General features: G+C 56.1%; 4 protein-coding genes across 4 annotated transcripts in view; 2 read left to right on the top strand and 2 right to left on the bottom strand.

Moving 5' to 3' along the window:
- Window positions 1-3,412, bottom strand: part of LOC114070566 (excitatory amino acid transporter 5-like) — a 14,365-nt gene extending 10,953 nt beyond the window's left edge. Inside the window, exons 1-2 of the mRNA XM_027908039.1 lie at window positions 3,236-3,412; window positions 1,559-1,638 (exon numbers count right to left, since the gene is read on the bottom strand). Coding sequence (XP_027763840.1) covers window positions 1,559-1,638; window positions 3,236-3,412 — 257 coding nt within the window. The remainder of the gene's footprint in view (window positions 1-1,558; window positions 1,639-3,235) is intronic.
- Window positions 3,413-4,298: 886 nt separating this feature from the next.
- On the bottom strand, window positions 4,299-10,096 carry PRAM1 (PML-RARA regulated adaptor molecule 1). Its single transcript, XM_027908071.1, has 9 exons — window positions 9,691-10,096; window positions 7,709-7,817; window positions 7,231-7,343; window positions 6,866-6,920; window positions 6,513-6,594; window positions 6,096-6,258; window positions 5,464-5,497; window positions 4,893-4,927; window positions 4,299-4,441 (listed from the first exon to the last, which is right to left on the bottom strand). The coding sequence occupies exons 1-9, from the start codon at window positions 10,094-10,096 to the stop codon at window positions 4,437-4,439; spliced, it is 1,002 nt and encodes a 333-aa protein (XP_027763872.1). The 3' UTR covers window positions 4,299-4,436.
- Window positions 10,097-13,223: 3,127 nt separating this feature from the next.
- Window positions 13,224-15,499, top strand: POLE4 (DNA polymerase epsilon 4, accessory subunit). The gene is made up of 4 exons (XM_027908027.1): window positions 13,224-13,529; window positions 14,325-14,409; window positions 14,699-14,740; window positions 15,062-15,499. The coding sequence occupies exons 1-4, from the start codon at window positions 13,275-13,277 to the stop codon at window positions 15,073-15,075; spliced, it is 396 nt and encodes a 131-aa protein (XP_027763828.1). The 5' UTR covers window positions 13,224-13,274; the 3' UTR covers window positions 15,076-15,499.
- A 1,595-nt stretch (window positions 15,500-17,094) lies between these two features.
- The window catches only part of LOC114070577, a 7,752-nt gene continuing 1,586 nt past the window's right edge, over window positions 17,095-23,260 (top strand). The window contains exons 1-5 of the mRNA XM_027908070.1: window positions 17,095-17,218; window positions 18,971-19,107; window positions 19,908-20,166; window positions 22,263-22,444; window positions 22,944-23,002. Coding sequence (XP_027763871.1) covers window positions 17,095-17,218; window positions 18,971-19,107; window positions 19,908-20,166; window positions 22,263-22,444; window positions 22,944-23,002 — 761 coding nt within the window. The remainder of the gene's footprint in view (window positions 17,219-18,970; window positions 19,108-19,907; window positions 20,167-22,262; window positions 22,445-22,943; window positions 23,003-23,260) is intronic.

The following is a 23,260-nucleotide window of genomic DNA, read 5'->3' as shown; positions in this document are numbered from 1 at the left end:
GAGGGGCAGGCGCTGAGCTCTGCTCTGGGACCAGGGACAGGAGCCAGGGAAGGGCTGGAGCTGTGCCAGGGGGGTTGGGATGGATCTCAGGGAAAGGTTCTTCCCCCAGAGGGTGGTGGGCACTGCCCAGGCTCCCCAGGGCAGTGGGCACGGCCCCAAGGCTGCCAGAGCTCCAGGAGCGTTTGGACAACGCTCTGAGGGACAGGGGGGGATTGTTGGGGTGTCCTGGGCAGGGACAGGACTGGATGAGTCCTGGGGGTCCTTTCCAGCTCAGGATATTCTGGGATTCTGTGAAATGTGGGTGTCTGGGGGCTGCAGGGTGCCCCATGTGCAGACCCACACCGAGCCCTGCAGCCCCAGCTGAGCTGCTGGTGGAGTCCAGCACTGGCCCAATGACCCTCAGGCAGGACATGATAGAGATGGGGGCTGTGAGGGTAAATGCCAGCCTTGGGGACACACGGGATGGGGTGGCTGAGGTAGTGACCAGCCCACAGATCCCCTCCAGCGGCCACGTGTCCAGGAGGAAAGGGGCTTTGGAAGCTCAAGAGGCCACAAAAGCAATGCTGAGGTGGGTGATTCTTTCTGACTTGAGGCTTGGGGAGCTCCCAGTCCCCACTGGGATGGTGCGTAGGTGGAAGATGCCACTTCACCATCATTCAGTAATTAAATAAGAAAAATCCCTGTTTCAATTCAACATGCAGGAAAACTCCTGGGATCCCTGTGCCTGCAGGCAGGAGAGTGGTGAGAGGGGATGACCCAGGTCGCTGAGCTGCAGGGAGGGCTGAGAGCAAAGGGAAACCCTCCAGTGCCTCAGGGGAGGGTGTGAGATACTGGAGGGGAAAAGAAAGCAGCTCCACAAGGGCTGATACTCAACAGGCCAAGTGTGGCCAGGATAGAGACCTCACTGCTCCCAAAAATAAACCAGAGGCAAATGGGGCAACAAACAAACTCTGACAAACAATAGAGAAATGACACATCCTCGAGGGAATGAGGAGTTATGGTTTGCATGTGTCTAATGAGCATGGGCCAGCAATTCTTTACAATATGTTAATCCATATGAGCTTTCTGGGCCTTGCTTAGAGCTGAGTGTGACTGCTGGGCTCTGTTTCTTATTTCTAGGTCTGTATGGGCCCACAAAATGGGGATTTGCAAACACAGACACAGCACTGAGGGACGCTTTTTGTTTCTATTTGAACTCTCTCAAATGCCTCTAAATAAGGGAATCTGCTTTGAGGTTAAACAGCCACCCATCACAGCTGCCCACGGAGGGTCCCAGCATCACCAGCTGCCCAAAAGAAGGGGAACACCCCAGCCAGTGCAGGTGCCTGACCTGGGTGCAGGTACCAAATCCAGGTGAGGATTTGTTCCAAACTTGCTGGGAAATTGTGGGATTTGATGTACACCAAGCCAGGGGATGCTGCTTGGCCGCCAGCTGCCTGGGGCCAGGGTTATTCTCACTCCAGGCAGTTTTGGGGTGATCTCCTCGATGAGGGGTCAGGGGGTCACCTCCTCAACGCGATGGGAAGATGGTGCTTTAGAGTAGAAGGTGATGTTTTACCTGGAGGTGATCAAGGGCAGGATCAGCATCTTCAGCATCCTCATGAGAAGCTCCCCAGGAAAGGAAAAATACTGCTTCTCCTGCACACAGAGCAGAGCCGTGTGTCAGGTGAGCACTAAGCGTGTGATGATTGTGGGTTAAGGGCTCAAACTTGATAAATTTGCCTTTTTCCCAACCAGCCCCAGCTCTGAGCTTTGCTTCCTGAACGTTGCTGCACTTGTTATCAGGGAGCAGAGGCTCAGCAGCACCTGCAGAAGTGCCCCAAAGCCATCAGGAGCAGCAAAAGGTGGGAATACCTTGTGGCTGCAGGTGGCAAAGCCAAGCTCAGGGAGAGTGTCCAGCCCATTCATGGGGCAGCCTCAGTGCAACAAGGGAGGTTTCTGTGCTGTGGCATCTCTTCACGTCCCCTGCATCCCTCACAGGGACATGGGGAAGGGCTGTCTGGAGAGGGACCCCCAAATTCCAGATAGCACAGCCATGACCAAGGGGAGAGTGCTGTCCCACTGGGGTCTGGATGTGGCTGAAGTCCCCGGGGAGCTACAGTGGACCCAGACAGGTGCAAGGTTGCCTCAGATTTGAACAGCAGCTCTTTGTCAGTGGGTCTTTTAACTTCATAACATTCCCCATTGTGGGTAGAAAGCAGGGAGTGGCCACTTCTCCAGCCCCTCCTCTAGTGAGGGTTTTGGGACTCTCTAACGGGAAGAAGTGGCTGTGAGGCCTCCCAGCAGGGCTGGGGCAGAGGATGGATGAAGTCAGTGCAGGATGAGGGCCTGGAGCCCCGGGGCTGTGCTGGCCTCACGGGTGTGTGCACCGGGATGAGGAGATTACACCCGGCTTCAATTAAGTAACGAGATCATCCCCGCTGCGCTGATGTTGAGGGGCCTAATTGAAATGACAAGACTTTGCTAAATCCAAGTGGGCAACCCAGGGATGTTCCAGCGCCAGCCAAGCTCTCCCTGGAGCAGATTCCCACTCTGGGCTCCCCAGCCCGCTGAGGATCAGGGCTGAGCCCAGCCCAGCTGCCCGGGGGGATCCGGTGCCGTTTCACACCATGATCCTCCTGGGAAGCGCTGAGTGAACGTCCCTTTTAGGGGCATTTCCTCCACTGTGTTTGTTTCCAAGGGTCCTCAGAAGAAGGACCCCTGGAAGACCCCCCCAGGCTCCCCACCTGCCCTTATTTATTTGCTGGGTCTTCTCCAGAGAGCAGAAACGTGCTTGGATTGAGCATCTGCACAGCTGGGGAGGGTCAGGGCAGGAGCTCATCCCCCGGACCCCATCACTGCTGGTGGTGTTGGGGGGAGCCTGTCACTCAGCATCTTGCAGCCAAGCAGCCATTCCCCACTTTCCCATCCCCAGCCCACCTGGAGGCTCCTGCAGTCCCACAAGCTCCTTCCCAGAGCCCCTCACTCCCACTGGAGGAAGGCAGGGTTTGTCCTGCAGCTTTGGCATTCGTTGAGAGCTTCTTGGGAAACAACAAAAAAAAAAGCCCAGAGAAAAAAAAAAAAAAAAAAAAAAAAAAAAAACCACGTGCAGAAACCTGCTCTGGGGTGATTTTCTTGGACAGGAGCCTTTGCTTTTGGGGCTGTGCCCATCTGGGACCTTTACTGGCACCAGGGCTGGTTGCCCCCCTGACCACTCCATCTCCCTCACTCCCGTCCCCATCCTGGTCGGGCTTACCAGGTCTGTCAGCTCCAGCGTCCGCAGCAGGAACCCCAGCAGGCACCCGGTGACAACCGACAGCATCGAGAGGGTCAGGAGGCCATTTTTGTACCAGAAAGCCCGCACCCACTTGCAGAGGCGCAGGAGGATCGTGGACAGGGAGTGCAGCACGGCTCTCCTGACACACTCCCACATGGTTGTGCTCAGCCACCCCGACGATGCCCCTCGGAGCAGGTCCCAGCCCTGCTCATGGCCACGGGCACCGACGGATCCCTGCTCTGTGCTGGGAGCTGAGTATGCTGATGGCTAATCCCCAGAACCAAAAGCTCCAGGGATATTTGGGAGCCTTTCCCATAATGGAAAGTGACGTCTTCCACTGGTTAATCTGGGCTTGGCATCCCGCCCCTGCGGTGCCGAACCCTCCCCGTTTAACCCTCCAGCCCCGGGCTGGGGGTCAGTGTGCGGGCTGAGAGCAGGGATTCAGACCCTCACGGTTTCTGATCCAAAGGGATCTGGGTCTGGCCACCAGATCCGGGTCTGGCAGCACATTTGTGCTCCCACAGGCTGCGAGTGCACCCCCATCCTACCCCCATCTGTGAGGGCTTTGTGAGGGCAGGGCTTTCTCGTGGCATCTGCACAAACCTCAGCCCGAGACACCAACGGATGATGCTGAACGTTCCAGCAGGAATATCTACCCCAACAGAACCAACTTCTCCACCAGCCCTGCAGGGAAGCTGCCCCAAGGCCACAAGGTGCAGTTGGGGTTCCCGGCCAATAATCCACAATATTTTGGAGTATTTCTGTGTCCAGTTTGTCTCTGGCTCAGGCCAGGAGCATTCCTGGGGCTGGAGTGCAGAAGAATGGGGTGGGTGGGTGGGTCCAAGGCTGAGGGTGCTCTGGGAATGGGGAAATATTAAAACCTTTCTGGCCCTGACTTTAACCCCCAACCAAAAACAAGGCCAGGAAGCCTTCTTGAACCATTGCCATATTTTACACAGACAAAGCAAAGCCACAGTGAAGTTGTGACTCGAGGATGTCGGGCCCCCCGCCCCGTGGGACAGGAGCTGTGCAGCCCCAGGGTCACGGTGGATTTGCAGGCTGTCTCAGGGGAAGCAGAGCTCCTTTCCCATCAGCAGTGTGGTGTCTGGTGCTGTGCATGTCGGCCCCTGGGGAGGTCTCTGTGGTGCTCTCTCGTGCCTTTGGCCTCAGTGGGGATCACTCAGTCTGCCAGAAGTAGATAAAGTGTTTGCTCATCAGCAGAGCTGAAATACAGTTGCCTCTATTCAGCTCCAATTTCAGAGCCAGCTGAGAGCTGGGGGATGGAGTCTGCATGTTGGGAGTGAGCAACTGCTTGGGAAAGGGGAGTCCCAGTGTCTGGGGCATCAGGGACACATCAAATGGGCCCTGGGGCTGACACCAAGTGGAGGGAGAAAGCTGAGATGGGAAAGGGTGCAGGGAAGTCCAAATAATTGGGAATGTAAAGACCTTTGAGGAACTGAGGGCAAGTAAAGGATATCCCAGGAAGAGGAATCACAAAGAGGGAGGGGAGAGAGGGAAGGTGGCAAAACAGCAAGGGGTCAGGAGGGGAGGCCCTGGTGCTGGTGTGGGGTCTCTGCTGGTCCATGCCAGACAGCACCTGGGGAAGGAGTAGGGCAGCAGTTCCCTCTGCACCTACCGTAAATCTCAACGTCGTCATAGATGTCAGTGTCCCTGCAAGGAAAAAGACAGGGTGCTGAGGGCAGCCTGGTCTCCCACGTCACCCCATCACCTCCTGACTCTGAGGCAAGGGCCAGCTCCTGCTGCTGTATCTGTCCCATCTCCCATGACTTGTCTGTGGGCTCTGGTGTCCTCCTGCAGTCCTGTTTGCTCCCTCCCAGCTGTCCCCACAGAGCTGGGACCCTCCAGTGTGGGGTTACCATGACTCTGGCCCCTCTCAGGGGCAGTGGCCTTGTTCCAGGCTACTGGGAGCTGCAGACCCAGCCATGCAGCCCCTGAGCAGCCTCTGGGCATGTCCCACGTGAGGGACCACAGCTTGGGGAGTGCTCAGTGTGCCCCATTGCCAGAACCTCTCCTGACACCAGAAATGGCAGGTTCCACCCCAGGGTAACCAGCCCTGGTCTATGGGCACCGCCTGGGCTGGATGGTTTGGAGTTGTCAGTCAATGGCCAGGAATGGTTTGGTGCCAGGCACTCACTGAACAGCTGAGCCCATGGAGGGGGAGGAGGGGTTTTGGGAAGGGTACTCACAGGTGCAGCATCACGGCCCGGGGCACGTAGCCATCTGCAACAGAGTGAGGAAAAACTCGTCAGGTTGTGCAGGGAGCTGTGGGACTCAACCCAGCACCTGCCCCTGCCCAGGACTGGTAGGGTTTAGCAACACCTCATGTCCCCAGGGACAGGTGGGACAAGGCAGAGCCGGCTCTGGGAAGCTGAGCTGGACCCGTGGGAGGAACCTGCTCGGGGCAGTGTCAGGGAGGAGCCTGCCAGGCTGGGCAGGGAAGAGCCTGATCCCCGTCTCTCTGCCTGCAGGATCTGCAGCCCATTTCACCTGCGCATCCCTCGGTGCAGACACAGCTTGTGGACTGTGCCCACGGCAAAGCCTGGTGTGCCAGGCTGGTGGCCGAGAGGCTCCGGGGACTGGAAAGGCTTTTAGCGGAGGGAGAGGACAAGCCCCGCTCACGGCAGGAATGGAGGAAGAGCAGGACGTTTGTGCAGAGAGAAGTGGGAACCTCTGAGGCCCAGGGTACCTGCCAGGTCTGTTTAACGGCAGGCGGATGTCTCTCCTGCGGTCTGGCGGGGCGTGTGCGTACGAAGAAACTTGTTCCTAAAATTGCTGTGCTCCCCCCTGCGGGCAAACCCTCATCCTCTTCCAGACTTACACCTCCTCTGGCTGTTCCGGCAGAGGATTTGCTCCTGATTGGTAAACTGAATGACATCAAGGATCTCTCCTCGTCGCAGCGGCAGATTCTTATCCCCACCCCTCTTCTCTGTCGCTGCAGGGTCGACCATCATCCGAGTCAGGACGTTGATGCTGCCTTCGAACTGAAACACGAACAGCAGTGCCCTTAGGGGAACTGAGTCAGGCAGGTCTGACTGCTCTCCCTGCTTGGAAAAAGCAGATGCCTCTCTAGCCAAATGGTCTGTGGGACTGGTCTGATCTGGGGGAACAGGGCAGGTGGGACCTGGTGGGAACAGCTGTCCCTGCAGAGCACAGCTGCTCTCTGCTGTTGCATTGAACCCTCCCCAGGAGGGGAGAAGGAGTTTGGAGAGATAAGGGATCACCTGCTGCTGCTCACCTTGAATTTCTTCTTAAACTCCCTGTCTGCCTTCTCTTCCTTCTTGCATTCCTTGAGTGTCTTCTGGGAGACCTGGGCTTCTCTGCAGTCGTTGAGAGTCATGTGAAGATTCAGGTGACCCCACACTCTGATCCCTCTCATCCCCTTCTGCCCCCCCAGCTGCTGCCCCATTGCATTTCCCTGCACCAGCTCTGGGGCTGCTGGGGGTTTTTGGACCAGGTGCACAGCCTGCAGCTTGTGCTTTTCACCATGGACTTTCCTACTGCAAGCGCAGCATTAAAGCACCAGCTTTGTCAGAGCACCAAGGAGACCTGACCATTTTGGGACCTTTAGAAAAAGCAAAACCCCGTTACCTCTGTGCAGCTGCCAGCAAGGTAACCCTGTTAGAGGCTCGGCCAGCATCTCCACCTGTAAAACCAAACCCCAGGAGAAGTGCTGCTGCAGTGAGGCTGCTGTGAGGTGTAAACACCTGCCAAGATACAAAGAGCAGCAAGAGCTTTCTCCTCCTGGGACCAAACCCTGAGCGTGCCCCTGAGTGTGGTGGGATCAGGGTTTCCCGTGCCCATTTACAAGCAGCAGAGAAACCCATCTCCCTCCTGCGCGTGGCAGCAGTGGGCTCAGCATGGGCTCTGCTGTTGCCTGTGGATATTTAGGGCCTCAAGGCTCTGGGAGCTGCAGCTCTCACCCCAAACAGCACCCCAGCCCCTCCTGTACCCACCTCCTCTAGGGTGGGGATACGCTGTTGGCCGGGACGCAGGAGGCAGCAGAACACCCGGGTTTGTCCTGGGCGGCCCAAGAGACTCAACATCATCATACAGCTCCTCTTCATCCCTGTGGCAAGGCAGACGGGGTTGGGAAGCGCTGCTCGGAGCAGGGTGGGCAGCAGGCAGGTGGGCTGGCCCTGGCTCTGGGGCAGAGCGGGACAGCAGCTCTTGTGCCCTGTGCCAGCAGCTCCTCAGAGCGCAGCACAGCAGGGCTGTGGGGGGGACAGGCGGTGGGACGGCAGCAGCCACAGCAGTGAGAGGATGCAGCCCCCAAGGGGTGGCAGCGCTTGGCACTGCGGGAGCTGCTGCACACGCTGGGCTCCAGCAGCAGGCAGGAAAACCCCGGAGCCCCTCGCTGACCCCTCTTGTGCCCTTCCCACCGGGTCGGCACAGCCTCGAAGTCACCAATAGCAGAGCTGTGTCGGTCCTTACCCCGCGGCACTCGGAGCATCCTGCAGCGGGAACCGCGCCCGCACAGCACAGCCTGGGCTCGGGTGACCTGTGGTAACCAGCAGAACAGGAAGGAGCAGGGAGGGGTTATCTCATATCTTCTGCTCAGCTCTATCACCCACCCTGAGGTCAGAGCCACTCTGGACTGGATTTAGTGCAGACACAGGGAGGCAGGGAGATAAAACTGCACAACTGTATCAAGCAAGGAGTTTTTACTCCAAAGCTCATCCAGGGACTTTGGTCCAGCACACAGGGGCACAGCTCATTGGGGAGCTCAGTGCAGACCATGAATATATATTTTCCCATTCTTATGTCCCTAATGTTACTTTCTCCCTGGAAAAATGATGGAAGGGGAAGAGGCCAAAACAGGTATTTTGAATGTCGTGAAAACCCTAAATTCCAGTTCTGTACCACAGTTAGGGCAAGCCTTGGATACCTCCATGTACTCAGAAGCATCATCAACCAGAACGTGCTGCTGTGCACTTCAGGACTGCCAGCATGCCCACATGCCTGCTAACATTCCACTGTTTTCATCACCAGCCTTGTCACCAGCCTGGTCAACCAGACCAACCAACAACTGGCACGAAGACCCAAGTACAACACCACAGCTCTGCTGGGTTCTTTTACCAAGTAATGCACAATCAAATACTAGGCCCTAAAAATTGTAAGATTGCCCGAAAAACTAACAAAACCAACCAAATCGGAGCGGGATGTAATTCTAGATGTTCCAACTTGCCTCAGTACCAATGAAACAACTAAATACTTGAAAATTTGCTGGTTTGTAGGGCATAGGGAGAGCAGACTGCTCCCTCCTCTACCAGGGCTGCTCAGCCCTGGGCCAGGGCTGGTCGTACAGGTGAGCATCTCCCAGCACAACAGCACAACCAGCCCTACACAGACCAGCTCAGTTTTTCAGTTCTCATAAGGAAAGAAGGGAGGCTCTACTCTCATGGTTAGAGAAGTTGAGCAAGAAATGGGATTTGAAACAGGCTTCATCACCCGGAGTGTGGATTAGCAGAGCAGCAGCTGTGAGAGCTGGAGGGCCAGTGTGGAGCATCCAGGGGCCCGTGCTGAATGGAGAACCACCTCACCCAAGGGGCACCAAGCCCTGCATCCCACAGGCAGCAGAGAGCCTCTGCCTTGTGGCCAAAGGGGCAGACACACACTGTTGGTAAACTTGGTGTGTAAGTGCTTCTTGTCCATGGGAAGGACCAGCTCTGCTTCCCACCGGTTGGGCTTGTCTGCTCCGACAGCCACACAAGGATGGACTCGGAATGGACCCCTGCAGACTCTCATCCAGCCTCTGCTCAGAGCAGGTCTGGCCTCAAAGCTAGAGCAGGTTGTTCAGGGCCTCATCCAGGTGACAGTTGAGTACCTCCAAGGATGGAGGTGCCTGTGTTCCTGGTGCCTGCATCAGGGCTGCACCATGCTCACAGGAAAGAGTCTTCTAATGCCTAACTGGAATTTCCCCTACTGCTCATGCCCACCATCTCCAAACCTGCTCCCAGGCATCTCTTGGGAAGAGTCTGGTCCCACTTCTCCCCTCATTAGGTTGCTGCGGGCAGTGAGATCTCCCCTTCCTCTCTCTCCTCCCAGCTGAACAAGCCTGGGGCTCAGCCTTTCCTTCCCCATGTTCTCCAGCCCCCAGCCCTCTTAGTGCCCTGCACTGGGCTAACCCCAGTATGGCAGTATCTCTTATGTTACTTACTCCAGCCTTACTCCCTGCAAACACCCCAGAGCCTGATACCTGTGCCCAGCCAGGGACAGGGCACTTTGTGTCCTCACCTGTTCTCCTTCTCTCTCATTTATTTCCACATGCTGTTGCCTATAAAAGCCCCAGCACCCACTTGTCCATCAGCCCCCATAGCTCCATCTCCCAGGAGCTGCAGGTTCTAAGTGGGGACATTTCCCTTCCTGAACAAGCAGCACCCTTCCCTGAGAGATTTCCAGGTGTCTGGCCATACCTGGCTGAGCACTCCTTGGTGGCACCGTGGCACGATGGAGAGGTGTCCCAGGATGTGCAGCTGCTCTGGCCTTTGCCAAATGCACGACAGGAGGGCGCCGGGGCTTGGCTGGCTTCACTCCCAGCACCCTCACGTGTGGCAAAGGCTTCCTCCGGGGCGCAGCTGGCAGTCCTGAGCGCTGGGGGCTTCCTGCAGCCACCAGCGGGGCTGCAACAGCCGTGCCTTTGGCAGGAACTGCTGGAACACCCTTGTCTTTGGCAAGTGGCTGTGTCTGCTGGGCTGGCTTGCTCTGGGGAGGATCAGGGCTGGCTCCCACCTCCTTGTTCAGCACATCTCCTTCTCCCAGCTTTGCAGGCGCTGGCTGAAAGTTGGCATCTTGAGCCATCCCCTTCTTCTGCCGCGCCATCCATGCCAGGGCTTCCTGGGCGACACAAGGAGGGCGGTGCTGTCCCACCCCCTGACCTGTGCTGTGACACGGGGAGGCCCTGCTGCAGTCCACTCTCCTGCTCTGGGGGGGTTCTGGAGGGGGCTTGCCCTTGGAGCCCTTTGCAAGGGCCTGTCCTGGCTCTGGTCCATGGGGTGCTGCAGGGTGACTCTCTGGCCAGCTCCCCCCTTCAGGAGGGTCTTTCCTGGTCCCTTGGAACTTTGCCCTCAGGTGCTTCACCACAGCATCTCTCCCCTCCAGGTGTATCTGCGAATGTTAAGAAAAAAGTTCCAGTTAAAACAACATGGAGGAAAAAGAGTAAAAATCCCCCCCTGGAGAATGTAGTATTCCTTCAGCAAGGCCTCACACTAAGCCTTCTCCATGAAACAAGGTGTTTGCTCAAAAACGTCCTGGAATATGTCTGAGAAAACAACACCAGGCAGCTGGTCTGATCCACTCTTTGTCCACTACCAGGGACCATCAAACCAGAGGGACTGGGTCAGGGATTACACCCTACCAGTAGCAAAGCTCCTGAGTGCAGAATCTGAGATCCAGAGATTGCCCAGGGCTCAGATGGAAGCAACGTGCCTTGCCCTGATCCTGGTTCCCATGAAGAACCACAAAGAGAGGGAGATCACACCGAGCCGTTGGATCCCTCCCTGCAGGAAAACTCGGGGTGGTGCTGCTGAGACTCACCCCACCAGTGCAAAAAACAAGGTCAAGAGGCAGCAGACGGCCTACTTTTCTGCCCTGTGTGTTTCCTGTGCTGCTCACACCGTGTACACACTAACCAGGACAGCACAGAGCACACAGCTGCCCTCAGCTTCCTCAGCAACCTCAGCGACCAAAATTCACCCTTTTCTAGAGCCTTCACAGAAAGGCTGCCGGGAGGAGGCTGGATGGCTCTTGGAAGAAGAGTGCCAGGTTGGAGCTACGGCACAAAGCTACAGGATGGGGCTACATTTTTCCTAAGCTTCTCAGATGGACCTTGTGGAAGGGGAGAGATCACCTTACCCTCCCCATCTCTCTCCCAGCCTGATGTCCCCAGACCACAGTGTTTCTTTGCAGCAGAGCTGCTGCTCTGCTGGAGCTGGAGGCTTTGATTTTGAAGTTCTTCTCCTTCTGCGATTTCAGTTTGGGTTTGTACTTGCGTAATTTTTTCTTTCACAAGGGAAGGGCTGACGTGGAGAGAAGCTGGTGCAATGTTTTTAGGCAGAACTGATCAAATGTATATATATACATACCTAAACACAAGTTCTCCAGGCAGATGCCCCAACTCCCCTGGTAAACCCTCACATGCAGCGCTTGGCATAGCCTGTGGTGAAGCAGAGTGAACGTGCTGTTTCCTGCACACCAGGCAGTGGGGCTTTCACCCAAACTTGTGAACAAAAGACACTTTTTCTAGATTCCCAAGCATGCTGCTGGGATTTTTGGCACTTGAGTGACTCAGTGGTTTGTAACCATCAATTTTGGGGCTCTTCCATGAACTGGGACTTGCCTAGAGCTCTCAGGTGTACGTGTGGGATACAGCACCACTGTGACCGTGACGAATTCCAGGTTTTCCCATGTATTTTGTGTTGGTGGAGCTCTCCTGGACTCAGTGGGAGTACAGCCTCCTCCTTTCACAGATGTTTATATCCATCCTGAGTTCATCCAACAAAACTCCCACTGAGCCCAGGAACAGGTCAGAGACCTTTGAAGCTCCAACCAGCTCAGACATACAGGAGGACTTTGCCTTCCAGGAGGAGTGAGGGTCTCAGATGGTTCTGTCCCTCACAAGGAATCCCCAAAGCCTTCCCAACCAGGAGACACAGCTCCACTCCCAGTGTCCCGTCCCCATGTCCAGCATAGCCCAAGTCTGGTTCTTACTCACCATTTTCCATCAGTGGATGCTTTCCTGTGTGCTCCCCTCCTCGCTGAAGACCACCTGAGGCATCCCAGGATGAGCCTGTCCCAGGTTCCCCTCCCCTGAAACCAGAAGCTCTTTCCTAACGGCTGGTGAGGACCTGTGTGCAATGCCAGGAAGTCGCTGGAGCCTGATGGTGAGACAGCACGAGGGGGAGGAGAAAGAGGAGGAGGAGCAGCTCCTGGTAGCCCACGAGCTTGGCTCTGCTGCTGTTGGAAGCTTGCAGCCCACCAAGCCCCGCTGCCCGTAAAAGTCTCATCCAGAGGAGAGCCTGGGTTTTGGGAACTGACTGCAGGATGTGAGGTTTGGGCCTGGGAGGGTGGGCAATGTCCTCATCTGATGGTGGCCGACGTGAACCCTCTGCAGGTCAGGTCTCGGAGCCACACGGGACCTGCAGAGGGTGGAGGTGGTTTGTGGGGGGTCACAAAGCACAACAGTCCCACTCACACTCCTCTGGGAAGGCAGGGGAAGCTCTACACAGAGCGGTGCTGCGTTGGACCATCACTCTGTTGAAACATCCTGGTGTCAAACTGTTTGTTGCCTCAGAGGCAGGAATGGTCTGAGGGGTTGAGTCAAGCCCTGGGCAGGGCTCCTCTGCCTGGTGGATGCTGACTTCCCTGCTCAGGGTGACGTGTCCCTCCAGTCCTTTGGGAAGGTGTCCCATCAGCAGTGCCTGCAGTGGCTCCCGCCTGCAACATTTAAGGATAAGACAGAGGTGGACAACATGGGGAAGGCTGGGATGACCACCTGTTGACCAAAGGTGGGGGTCCTGGGGGTCCTGTGGAGGGTGCCCAAGGCAGGCACTGGAGGGTTTGATCCCACCGGCTGGAGGTGGGATGGAAAGGGGTTGTCAGGAGGTCCCACACGGGACCCACAGGGAGCCGACACGGGGGCACAGGGCGGGCAGGCAGAGGTGGCAGCCCCCTCCTCAGAGAGGTGGGTCCCCATGCCCACCTGCCCCACCGCTCCTGCTGCTGCCACAGGGACAGCACAGCCCCGTCCGGGGGGACACGGAGGCCCAAGATCCGCGTTTGGGGACGAGGGGGAGACAGGGAGGCCCTGAAAGCCGTTTTGGGGGAGGACAGGGAGGGGGGAGCTCCGGGGCCGCGTTTGGGGGTGAGGGGAGCTCCGGGGCCGCGTTTGTGGTGCCGGGGGGGGCACAGGACCCGCGCTGGGGGCGCTCCCAGCCCCGGCCCCCTCTGCCCCGCCGTGCCCGCCCTGTCCCGGGCCCGCGCAGGCGCAGCGCCGGGCGGGATGGCGGCGGCGGCGTCGGCGGTGCCGGGCCCGGGTTCGGGGCCGGGTTCGGGGCCGGGGTCAGTGCCGGGCTCGGGGCCCGCGGAGGCCGCGGCGGGGCCCGGCGGGGAGGAGGCGGCGGGCGCGGGGCCGCAGTGCCCGGGGCCGGCCCGCCTGGCGCGGCTGCCGCTGGCGCGGGTGAAGGCGCTGGTGAAGGCGGACCCGGACGTCACCCTGGCCAGCCAGGAGGCCGTGTTCGTGCTGGCGCGGGCCACGGTGAGGGGAGCGCCGGGCCGGGGGTCCCGGGGACCGGAACGCTGTGCGGGGTGCGGGGCCGCGTCGTGGCCCCTGCAGGAGGTTTCTCCTTCTCCCACGGGCTGCGGCAGCTCAGAGCCCGGACCGAGCTGGGGAAGGGGCTGCAGCCCCAGGAGCAGCTGAGGGAGCTGGGGGGGCTCAGCCTGGAGAAAAGGAGGCTCAGGGGGGACCTTCTGGCTCTGCAGCTCCCTGACAGGAGGGGGGAGCTGGGGGGGGATCGGGCTCTGCTCCCAGGGAACAAGTGATGGGACGAGAGGAAACGGCCTCAAGTTGCACCAGGGGAGGTTTAGATTGGATATTGGGGAAATTCCTTTATGGAAAGGGTTGTGCTGCCCAGGGCAGTGGTGGAGTCACCATCCCTGGGGGGATTTAGCAATCGAATGGATGTGGCACTTGAGGTCGTGGTGTAGCGATGAACACGGTGGAGGTGCTTGGACTCGGTGATGTTCGAGGTGATTCCTCCCCTGAGCACAGGACACCTTTTCCCCCCTCAGAAGGTTCCCTGGGAGCCACTGGTGTGTAGCAGATGTGTTCAGAGGAACTGTCACTCTCCTGGTCTTCTCCCTTGTTGCCTCTCCTTCACATTGCTGTCCAACCATTCCCTTTGCTGTTTTCAGAGCTGTTTATTGGGAAGGGGAAATGCTATGGTGGAGATTCTGTTTTCATCCTGTGGTCTTGTAGGACCTTTCCTCAGAATGTTCTCTCTCCCCTCTCCCATCTTCACCGGTGTGAAACTGTCCTTGTTTTGTCTTGCAGGAGCTGTTTGTTGAAACCATAGCCAAAGATGCTTATGTGTATGCCCAGCAAGGAAAAAGGAAAACTCTGCAGAGAAAAGACCTTGGTATGAGAGCATGTTCTCTGCTGGCCTTAAACCTCTGGGTTGCTGGGATTTTTCCACCTGTCCCAGAGTGCTGAAATAATCGTAGATGCTTCTCTTTCTTTCTCTGAAGATGGGAGAGAAAAACTTCTCTTACACTAAATAGCACACTAATAATTTCACACACCAGCTCCAAAACAAGGAAACCTTTTTGAATTTGGTCGCTGTGTTGTGATGGAATTTCAGATGCTGCTGTGAGATGCAAATATGGGGGCGGTTTATCTATGGTAATTGTTCTCCATTTGCTTTGCAGATAATGCCATTGAAGCTATCGATGAATTTGCTTTTTTGGAGGGTGAGTTTCTACTTGGTTTCGATATTTTGTATAAATCGCCACTGTGGGAGAGAAAGAACTGAATCATTTGCCAAGCTCTCTTTTTCCACACCTTCAGTAATTCCTAGTGTAGCTTGTTGTGCCTCTCTGAGTGGTGGAACAGCTCAAGTGGGCCCTGAGGCACGTGCAGTACTTTTTGGCTAAGGCTGGGCTTACTCGTGTGTGATTTGCTTAAACTTTAGAGTTACTGCGTGTTCCTTTGGCACCTTGTAAACAAGTTTCATTTGTTCACAGAACTGCACTTCTGATCCCTGAGACTGTAATGTGTTTGTTCATTTTCAGGTACTTTGGACTGAGCTGAACAGAGACTGAGCTCTCTGGAGAAAGAGACTGCAGAGATGATGTGAGATGGAAAATGGGATGTTGAGAGTTCAAAAATAATCCCTAGAATTGAAACACTGAAATGGCAACCATGATATTTTGTATGAAGTTGAAGTTATTGTAAGCTCTTTATTTAAAATGCATATTTTTCCATAACTGTTTTGTATGTCACTTCCCCCTACCCTGCAGCTGCTCTCTGTTCTGGCCAGGTCACACAGCAGCTACTCCAGGTAGCAGTCTGGCCTCTCTGGGAACTCTGCAGCACCACAGAGCTGTGAACAGAGAGTGGCTCAGCTCAGGTACCCAGGCACAGGGAGTGTTTTTTAATGGAAATGTGGGATTTGTTATATATGTTTGTCTCTTAGACACAATTAAATTTTTATTTTTTTGTTTTTGTTGTTGTCGAGCACCTCTGCTGATTCCTGCTCTGGGCTGGGCTGGAGGGGATGAGGTTCCTGCAGCTGGGTGATAAATGGTGTGTTTTTGACAGGATGCCTTCCCATAGCACTTTGGTTTTGCTCACCGTTTCCTCAAAGCATCCGTCCCAGAGGAGCCCAGCTGGCCTCCAGGAACTGGGGATGAGCTCAAGGAGACTCAGCTTGTTCTGGGGGCTGTGCATCTTCTGTGAGTGTCTGTGATTGCTGCACCTGCAATTGACTGTAGCCAGGAAGAGCCCAACTCCCAGACCCCTCTTCTGAATGCCAGAGCGGTGTCTGATGTGTTTCGCTGCCATCACTGTTCTCTGGTGTGCTCTCACTCCTGAATCTGGCAAAAACCCAACCCCTGGGAGCCAGGGTGCCTGCTTCCAGGGCTCTAGTGCTTTCCTACATGCGTTTAGCAGCTAGGAAGAGAGATGCCTCCTCCTGGCTCCAAGGCCCAGTCCCACTGACCAGAGGCAGAACTGGAGCCCCAGAGAGCTCCTCATGGCTGTGGGAAACACTCTGCCAGTGCTGATGTGGGGAGTCCTGCTTTGTCCAAGCACCAGCTCTGGCTCCATTTGGTGTAGGGAGGGACAGAAGAGGGTTGTCACCAGGTAAAACCATTGAATGGGATGAGGGAGGGTGAAGGATGCATGTTCCTTTCAAGTGAGAGGATTTGAGGGTGGCTCCCAGTCACCACAAACTTAATTAGTTTGGAAGTGGTGGTAACAACAAAGACCCCCAGGGGAGCTTCCCCGGGCTGGCAGCAAATCCAGTGGCTCTCAAGAAACACTTTGAAGTTTTGCTGGGAGCCTGATCCCAGCCTGGCCATCCCAGCTGGGAGTGTGATGCTGCTCATGGGTGAGATGTGCTCCTTGCCCAGGCCCTGAGGTGTTTGTTCAGATCACAGTCTGGGGACATTTGCCGGGATATGCGAGTCCATTTGGCTCTGAGCTGTTCACCTTCTCACCTGCCAGGGAGGACAGGTATAAGTGCCAGAGGTGCTGGAAACTCCTGTGCTTCCCAGGGTGCAGCATGCAGGACCCACGAGCTGTGGTCTTCCTGGCAGGTCTCTTGCAGGCTCCTGTCTTTGCCAGTAAGTTCCTTTTTCCTTCTCCTTGGCACTGCTTTGACCTCTGGCAGGGGAGAGCGGGGGGTGTGGTGTGGGATTGGGCGTGGGCTCTGCTGGGATCTGATGCTGCTGTAGGGTCTGTGTGTGCTGTGAACAGAACAGCCCAGGCTGCCTGCACTGGGCAAACAGTTTGGAGTTTGTGTCAGGGGAATCTGGGGAGGGTTTAGGGCTTTGTGCTGTGGGAGGCGACTCCTTACCAAGCTCACCCTGCAGTAACATGAAGGCAGAGTAGAGCAGGGGACTGATGTCCCGAGACAAACTGTGCCAAACAGAGCTGGGAGCGACTGCACGGGGTGTTCAGCCCAAAGAGGGTTGAGCTGCCAGGTGTGTCATGTGCATCTATAACTAAATCTGTCCCTCGTGCTGGAGCTGTTTGGTGGGTGGATGGGCGCTCTGTGCCTCGTCCCAGCTCAGGCAGGACAGGGTGAATCGTAACCAGGGCCATGCTGAGCTCGGGGTTTGTGACTGCAGGGGCCGGAGCTGTCGGCAGAGCGGAGGAGCAAAGCAACCTGTTTGCAGAGAGGGGCTGCTGCAGGAGGCAGAGCCATTTCCTCCACGTTGGGCATGGTGAGTTCATGGAACCACAGAATCCAAGAATGCTTTGGGCTGGAAGGGACCTTGAACCCCATCTTTTTCCAGCCCTGCAGGCAGGGACATGTTCCACCAGCCCAGGTTGCTCCAAGCCCCATCCAGCCTGGCCTTGGACACTTCCAGGGATGGGGCAGCCACAGCTGCTCTGAGTTCCCCTCCACCTACGAGAAACTGGGATCCTTGACGCTTCCCCACTCATGTCCTGCCCATCTCTTGGCTCTTTATGTTGAAATTTTCCAAGTGACTTTTCCCTCGGGGGACTGAGGACAGACACGTGCTGGGGACCTGTTGCCCAGATAATCTAACACTTCAAACATCTTTTGTGGCACAGGAACTGGTGAGTGGCCTGGCCGCTGGGTCTGTCCATCTGCTCGGTTCCCTGGACCTGTGCTGCAGTGTGGCTGATTCTGTGTTTGAATTCCCTGTTTGCTTGTTTATTGCTGCAGAAGTTCAGGACTGCTGCAGACTTTTGCTTCTCAGGATTGATGTGGGAAGGGCTGTCAGCAGGACGACAGGCTGTCCTGAGAAAGTAGAGGAAGTAGAAAGCAGCTGCATTTGTTCACCAGGCAAAAGTCCGTGGCTGTCAGGAGCAGCCTGTGTCCCCAGTTCCCCTTGCAGGGGCTGTAAGACCACATGAAATGAGCCTGAGCTGTGAAAATGGCTCAACACTGAGGTTTCCTGGGGCTTTTCAGTGCACTTATACAAGTGTAACATTTAGTGTTTGCCAAATACCAGGTTGTAGTGTACGGTAGGAATGATAAAATTGCCATATCCAAATTAAGAGCTGTCACAAGCAGTGACAGCTTGTCAGCTCTGGAGGCAACAACTTTAGAAGAGTAAATAATGATGAAAATAGCAAAAAAAAGCAGATAAAATATCAGCCTAAAAATAATAAACACAGGTTGTATAGCAGCAGGGCAGGGAGAGCAGGGGTTAACTGTGTCTTCAGCTGGTACAGGGTGCTTTGCCAAGTGCCCAGCTGTCTGCACCCTGCTGTGGGTGAAGAGCATCCACAGGCATCACTGCTGGAATGGCTGATAAGCTGGGAATTGCTGCCTGGCTCGTTGCTCATTCCTTCCCTGAGCAAAGGAACCCTCAGGCAGCCAGCAGCAGCTGTACCCCAAGCCTGACTTTCACATGTCCCTCCATGTTTCCTGGTCCCCTGGAGGCAGCGCTGGGGACCCTGAAAATCAGTTTTTAAATCAGTGCAGAAGTTAGAGTGTTGCAGCACACACTGGGTCTGTGATCCTAGCAGGTTAAAGCAAATGGATTACAGTGGTGTTGGACTTACCCATGGGCACTTTTAGTGCCAGTTTCCTTCCCTGTTATCTCATGAAACAAGGATTTACATTAATAAGCCTCGTAGTATGGCTGAGCGTTCCCTTTTCCCTTTAATAATCAGTAATATTCACTTGTTCCCACCCCATCCCTCATGTGCTCACCACAGAAAGTAAAACCAGTGGTTTCCTAGTGACATTTTAGTTTCGTTGTTTTCAGTCTTCGTCCACCGAGCAGTCTAATAGGAAATGTTTCCCTCTGCTCTGCAAACACAGTAGGTGTGACTGCAGTGAATCCCCACCTGGGCTCGGGCTGAAGGAATCTCTCTCCCAGGGAGGCTTCCAGGAGTGGGCCGTGTCTTTGTGCCAGTGTTTGTGCAGTACCCGGCCCTGGCCTCCCCTGCACCCCCAGAATGTGAGGGTGACGCTCTGTGGGTCCCCTGTCCCGCAGATGTCTCTGGCAGCCCGGTCAGCGTGGACGTCGGGAGGTGCCGCTCCCGCTGCCCGTCCCACTGGATCCACCCCGGCCGCCCGGGGCCCTCCAGATACTCCTCCCTGCTCGAATTCCTGAGGAGCAAGAAGGTGAGAGCAGCGTGTTTGTGTCCCTGCAGGAGCGCTTGGAGCTGGGTGAGGGTCACGTGCTGGTGCCTGGGGTTGTGGGTTCGTGAGTTTTTTAAAACACCTGTTTTTGGCTTCTGAAAAACCTGTCACGGAGCCTCTCATCCTCCCCTGGCCACAAGCAGCGGCTTGTGCAGGTGAGAGAGCTGATATTCCTCCAGCAGTGCTGGATACCTCGGGGCAGAGGAAGGGCTGTGGCTCAGGCAAGGAGCCTACCTGGCTGTTCCAGGCAGATCCAGTGCATTCCTGGCCACCCCAGCGCAGCAGCCAGACCAGCTCTTGCAGCCACTTCTGTACCTGAGAGCTGCTGTCCCACATCTACAGGGGTCAGAGGCCTTTTTCTGCCTCTTTGTGCAAAAATGGCAGGATGTGTGATTTCATTATAAACATCCAGCTGCTGAGATGCTTCTGTCATTCCCATTCCATGTGCCGTGTGTCACTCCCAGGGGGACTCAAAGGAGCTTGTGCATTTAGGGCCATGGCTGTGCATGGGCTGTGGTGCTCTCCTTATCCCAGGAGAGCTGACATTGCCTAAAGTCCCATCTCCACCAGCATAACAGACCCTGGAGAGGGACTGAAACAAGCTCTGTGGGTGCTGAGTGTGCGTGTCCCGTGAAAAATCTCATTACCACCTGTCCCACTGCTGTGAACACCCTGACACTGCTGGTGCAGCATCCTCCAGGCAGGCAGGGAGGGAGAGAGGAGGTCAGGGGGAAGCTGTGTCCAGGAGCTGATGCTGGGGTTGTTCTCTCTGTCCCCTGGCCCTGCAGATGCGGCACCCCGATGCCCCCTGGCCAGGAGCGCCCCGATCGTGCCCCGCGGGGTCGTGCTGTGAGCCGGCCCGGCTGCGCGTGGAGCGGCTCCTGCTCCTGCAGGGCGCTCGGGAGGTGGAGGTGGTCGATGGCTGCCACTGCAGCACCTGCCCCGAGGAATGTCTGCGGCTCCCGGCGCTGAAAACCTTCTTTCCAGACTCTCCCTGGGAGGTCACGGTGGACGTGGGGAAATGCTCCGATCCAGCCTACAGTGCAGGTATGAACGAGGGAGAGCTCCCCTCCCTCCCTCCCTCCCTCCCTCTGGGAATGTGGGGATGAGCCCTCCTGTGTGACCAGCACCAGTGTCAGCTGCAGCCTGCTGAGCAGAGCCTCTGCCTCCCTGGGCACAGGGATCGTGGTTTGGGTTTCCTGTTGCTGGGCCCCTACAGTGCAGGTCTGCAGGCACAGTGGTGGTTCTCTGTCCTGTGCATGGGGTGAGGATGGAAATACAACCACCCTGTGCTCGGGAAAGTGTCCTCTAGCCAGAGAGCGTGGAATCAGAGTAACCCAGGCTGGGGGGACCTTGAGGGTCTGCACTCCAACCCTCCCACTCAAAGCAAGAAAACCAACGTGATGACAAAGGCCCTGCTGGAAATAGACCCCTGGAAAATAGAGTTTCCTTCCTGAAAGTCTGAAACGCCCTTCCAGCACCAGTGAACTACACTGATGGTTCAAAAATCGTGCAGAAATGGAAACTCCAAACGAAATCATTCCAGATGGGTCAAAACCTCCCACTGGGATAAGGCTGAACTGGTTTCACTGTGAAATGGGGAGCTGCCTCATGAGTTGACTCATAAAATAACCCAAGACACTTCAGTGGACATGAACCGGTCATATTTTATCAGAATGCAAAGTCGTGTTGAAATGATTTTCAACAACTTTTTGACAAATTCCATTCTCCTGGAATTTGCTGATGTCATTTCTCTGGTATTTCTGCTTCTAAGCCCATCCCGTTCAAACCTCCCGGCGGCGGCCGTGGCAGGGCTGTGCCTCCACCACTAGAGAGGGACAGAGACTGCGGGAATCCTGAAGTGCCTCGGAGAGCCGTGCAGGGGCCTGGGCGTTCATTCCATCGTTCTGTGAGGTGGAGGGGCCGGGGGGGGCGGCGGAGCCCCCCGAGGGCTCTGCCCGGGGCCGGGTCCCACCCGCGGCAGCGGCAGGAGGGTCTGCACGGGCAGCGGCAGCTGCCTCGTTATGCAGCTGCAAGTGGAAAAGGCAATTAGGCAGCGTGAAGTGGTTTCTTCCAGAGGTGGGAGAATCAGCATTTACTTCCCAGACGTGTGAGTGGAAGATGCTGGACGGTGCTATTTCCCCGGGGGGGGGCTCATGGGGAGGGGAGGGGGAGTCTCATTCAGCGATAACGGCCCAGGGTTGGCAAATGTGAACTCGATGGCAGCTTTGCCTCTGCCCTAGGGCAGGTCTCTGCACTTTCCTTCTGGATTTTCTCCGCTGAGGTCAGGCTGACACTTTCAGTGTCATGGTTAAGACCGGAAATGGTAAAGAGAAATGGGGTGGAGGGGGAGAGGGAGGCTGGAGGAGGATTTTAAAATCTCACCCAGAAATACTGACTTCCAGAAATCTGTTATCAGTTTGTGTCCCACTCTTAAGGCATCCCAAAGAGTTTTGCTTTCAGAAATCACTTTTCCCTCCCCTGAAAACGCAGCTCCATCCTGGAACAAAGGAATCTCCTCCAGCAGCTGCTGAAGCAGCTGGGAGGGGGCAGGAAACTCTCAACCCATTCAAAACCAGGAGCCAAACACAAACCCTGAAGGACAACACACACCCAAGGGCTGGGACAGGGCAGGACCAGGCCCGAGTTAGAGCACAAACCCAGTTAACCATCAGATCAGCTCAACAGCCTTCTGCCCCAGAGCAAATCCTTTGGAGGTGCCGGGGAATGTCTCCAGGAGAGCCCATAACCCTGGCTCCAGCATCTGAGAAGCCCCCAGCAAACCCCGAGGGAAATGCTGAACGAGCAAATGTTAAATGGTGTTCCTCCACTCCCTGGTGTGAGAGTGTGGCTCGGGAAGAAGCACTGCCATCAATATTTTACATTTAAAACCCGGTTTTCTTGAAGATAAATGGAATAGCTCATGCTGGCTCCCCAGAGCTGGGGCTTCCACAGGGTCAGGGGCAGGAATGAGCCCCAAACTCCCACGTGGGACCCTCTCACCCTTACCAGCCCTTTCCAGCCGGGTGCTGGACACTGGAGCTGGACAGTCTGTGCTGCAGGACAGACCCTGGTGCAGGTGCTGCAGCCTCGGGGGCCTTGAGGACAACTCCAGGTTAATTTTTGTTCATGTTTCCTTGCAGATGGACTTTCCTGTGTGCCTACCAAGTTCAGCACTGTCCTAGTCAAACACCCACATGGGGGGGAGGTGGTTCAGACACTGGAGAATTGTGAAATGAAGGAGAAATGCTATCGCGTCTCCCAGCTGGAATATTATTACGAAATTGTGCAGAGCCCTGCGGGACACAGGGAGGAACGGCTCAAGGTGGGTTTCCAGGGGTTTGGCTCCTCTCTGATGGGCTCAGCTGGGCCCACATGTAGGGTTTGAACTGCTGGGAGGATGGTCTGACATCTACAGCTTCACCCTGGCATCAAACCAGAGTGGTAAAAATCTCACATTTGTATCCTCTTGTGGTATATGGGCCATGAAGCAACAAGCGGCCTTTCCTTTGGGGTGAGAATTCCTTTAAAAAAATAATCAAAGAACAATTATATTTATTTTTTAAAGTATTTAATTGTTAAGGATGTCTTCAGCTTAATGGAGACTTTCCTGTCTACTTCAGCACACCTTTGTGCACAGAGAACTCGGACTCAGAAAACGCTGCTGTGCCCCCCCAACATTTCTGACCAGCTGTGCCTCGCTGCTGCCCTTCCCCGGGCATGGAGGCTCAGCCTGGGGCTGTAGGGAGGGTGGACAGTCCCCGGGGTTTCCCGCTGAGGTGCTACAGGGGATTGTCATGCCTTTGTTTTGCAAATCTTTGCAGGAAATCGATGTGGGAAGGTGCTTGGGCAGCTGCTCTTCGGGAGATCGCTGCTTGCTTGGGTAAGCACAGCTGCCAGGTCCATCCGCTCTCCTTCCCGCACACCCGCACCCGCTGGGGCAGGACGGAGCTGCCCCCGATCCTCTCTCCAAACACCTGTGCGGCTGCCAGGGCAGGACCGGGTGTGGGGGGAGCACGGGAGCAGGGCTTGGGAAGCACCCCCAGCTCACCCACCACGGTGGGGGCAGCGCTGTGCTGCTCTGCTGCGCCGGGGGGGGAGCAGAACCTGCTCTGATTGTGCCGAATTGGGCCCTTTGGAC

Source organism: Empidonax traillii, unplaced genomic scaffold (genome assembly GCF_003031625.1).
Source record: "Empidonax traillii isolate 1590-97213 ecotype Southwest subspecies unplaced genomic scaffold, ASM303162v1 scaffold1602:size438507, whole genome shotgun sequence".
Lineage (NCBI taxonomy): Eukaryota > Metazoa > Chordata > Aves > Passeriformes > Tyrannidae > Empidonax > Empidonax traillii.
Note: the sequence above shows the minus strand (reverse complement) of the source record. Positions and strands in the feature narration are given on the sequence as shown.

What these genes read in the sequence shown, in the direction of transcription:
- PRAM1 (XM_027908071.1), bottom strand. Translation starts at nt 10,096, where the DNA reads ATGGCGCGGCAGAAGAAGGGGATGGCTCAAGATGCCAACTTTCAGCCA. An exon ending in ACCAAGGAGTGCTCAGCCAG is followed by an intron (nt 7,818 to 9,690) that starts GTATGGCCAGAC and finishes AGAAGATATGAG; the next exon opens with ATAACCCCTCCCTGCTCCTT. An exon ending in GTATCCCCACCCTAGAGGAG is followed by an intron (nt 6,921 to 7,230) that starts GTGGGTACAGGA and finishes TTGGTTTTACAG; the next exon opens with GTGGAGATGCTGGCCGAGCC.
- POLE4 (XM_027908027.1), top strand. Translation starts at nt 13,275, where the DNA reads ATGGCGGCGGCGGCGTCGGCGGTGCCGGGCCCGGGTTCGGGGCCGGGT. An exon ending in TCGTGCTGGCGCGGGCCACG is followed by an intron (nt 13,530 to 14,324) that starts GTGAGGGGAGCG and finishes TTTGTCTTGCAG; the next exon opens with GAGCTGTTTGTTGAAACCAT. An exon ending in TCTGCAGAGAAAAGACCTTG is followed by an intron (nt 14,410 to 14,698) that starts GTATGAGAGCAT and finishes TTTGCTTTGCAG; the next exon opens with ATAATGCCATTGAAGCTATC.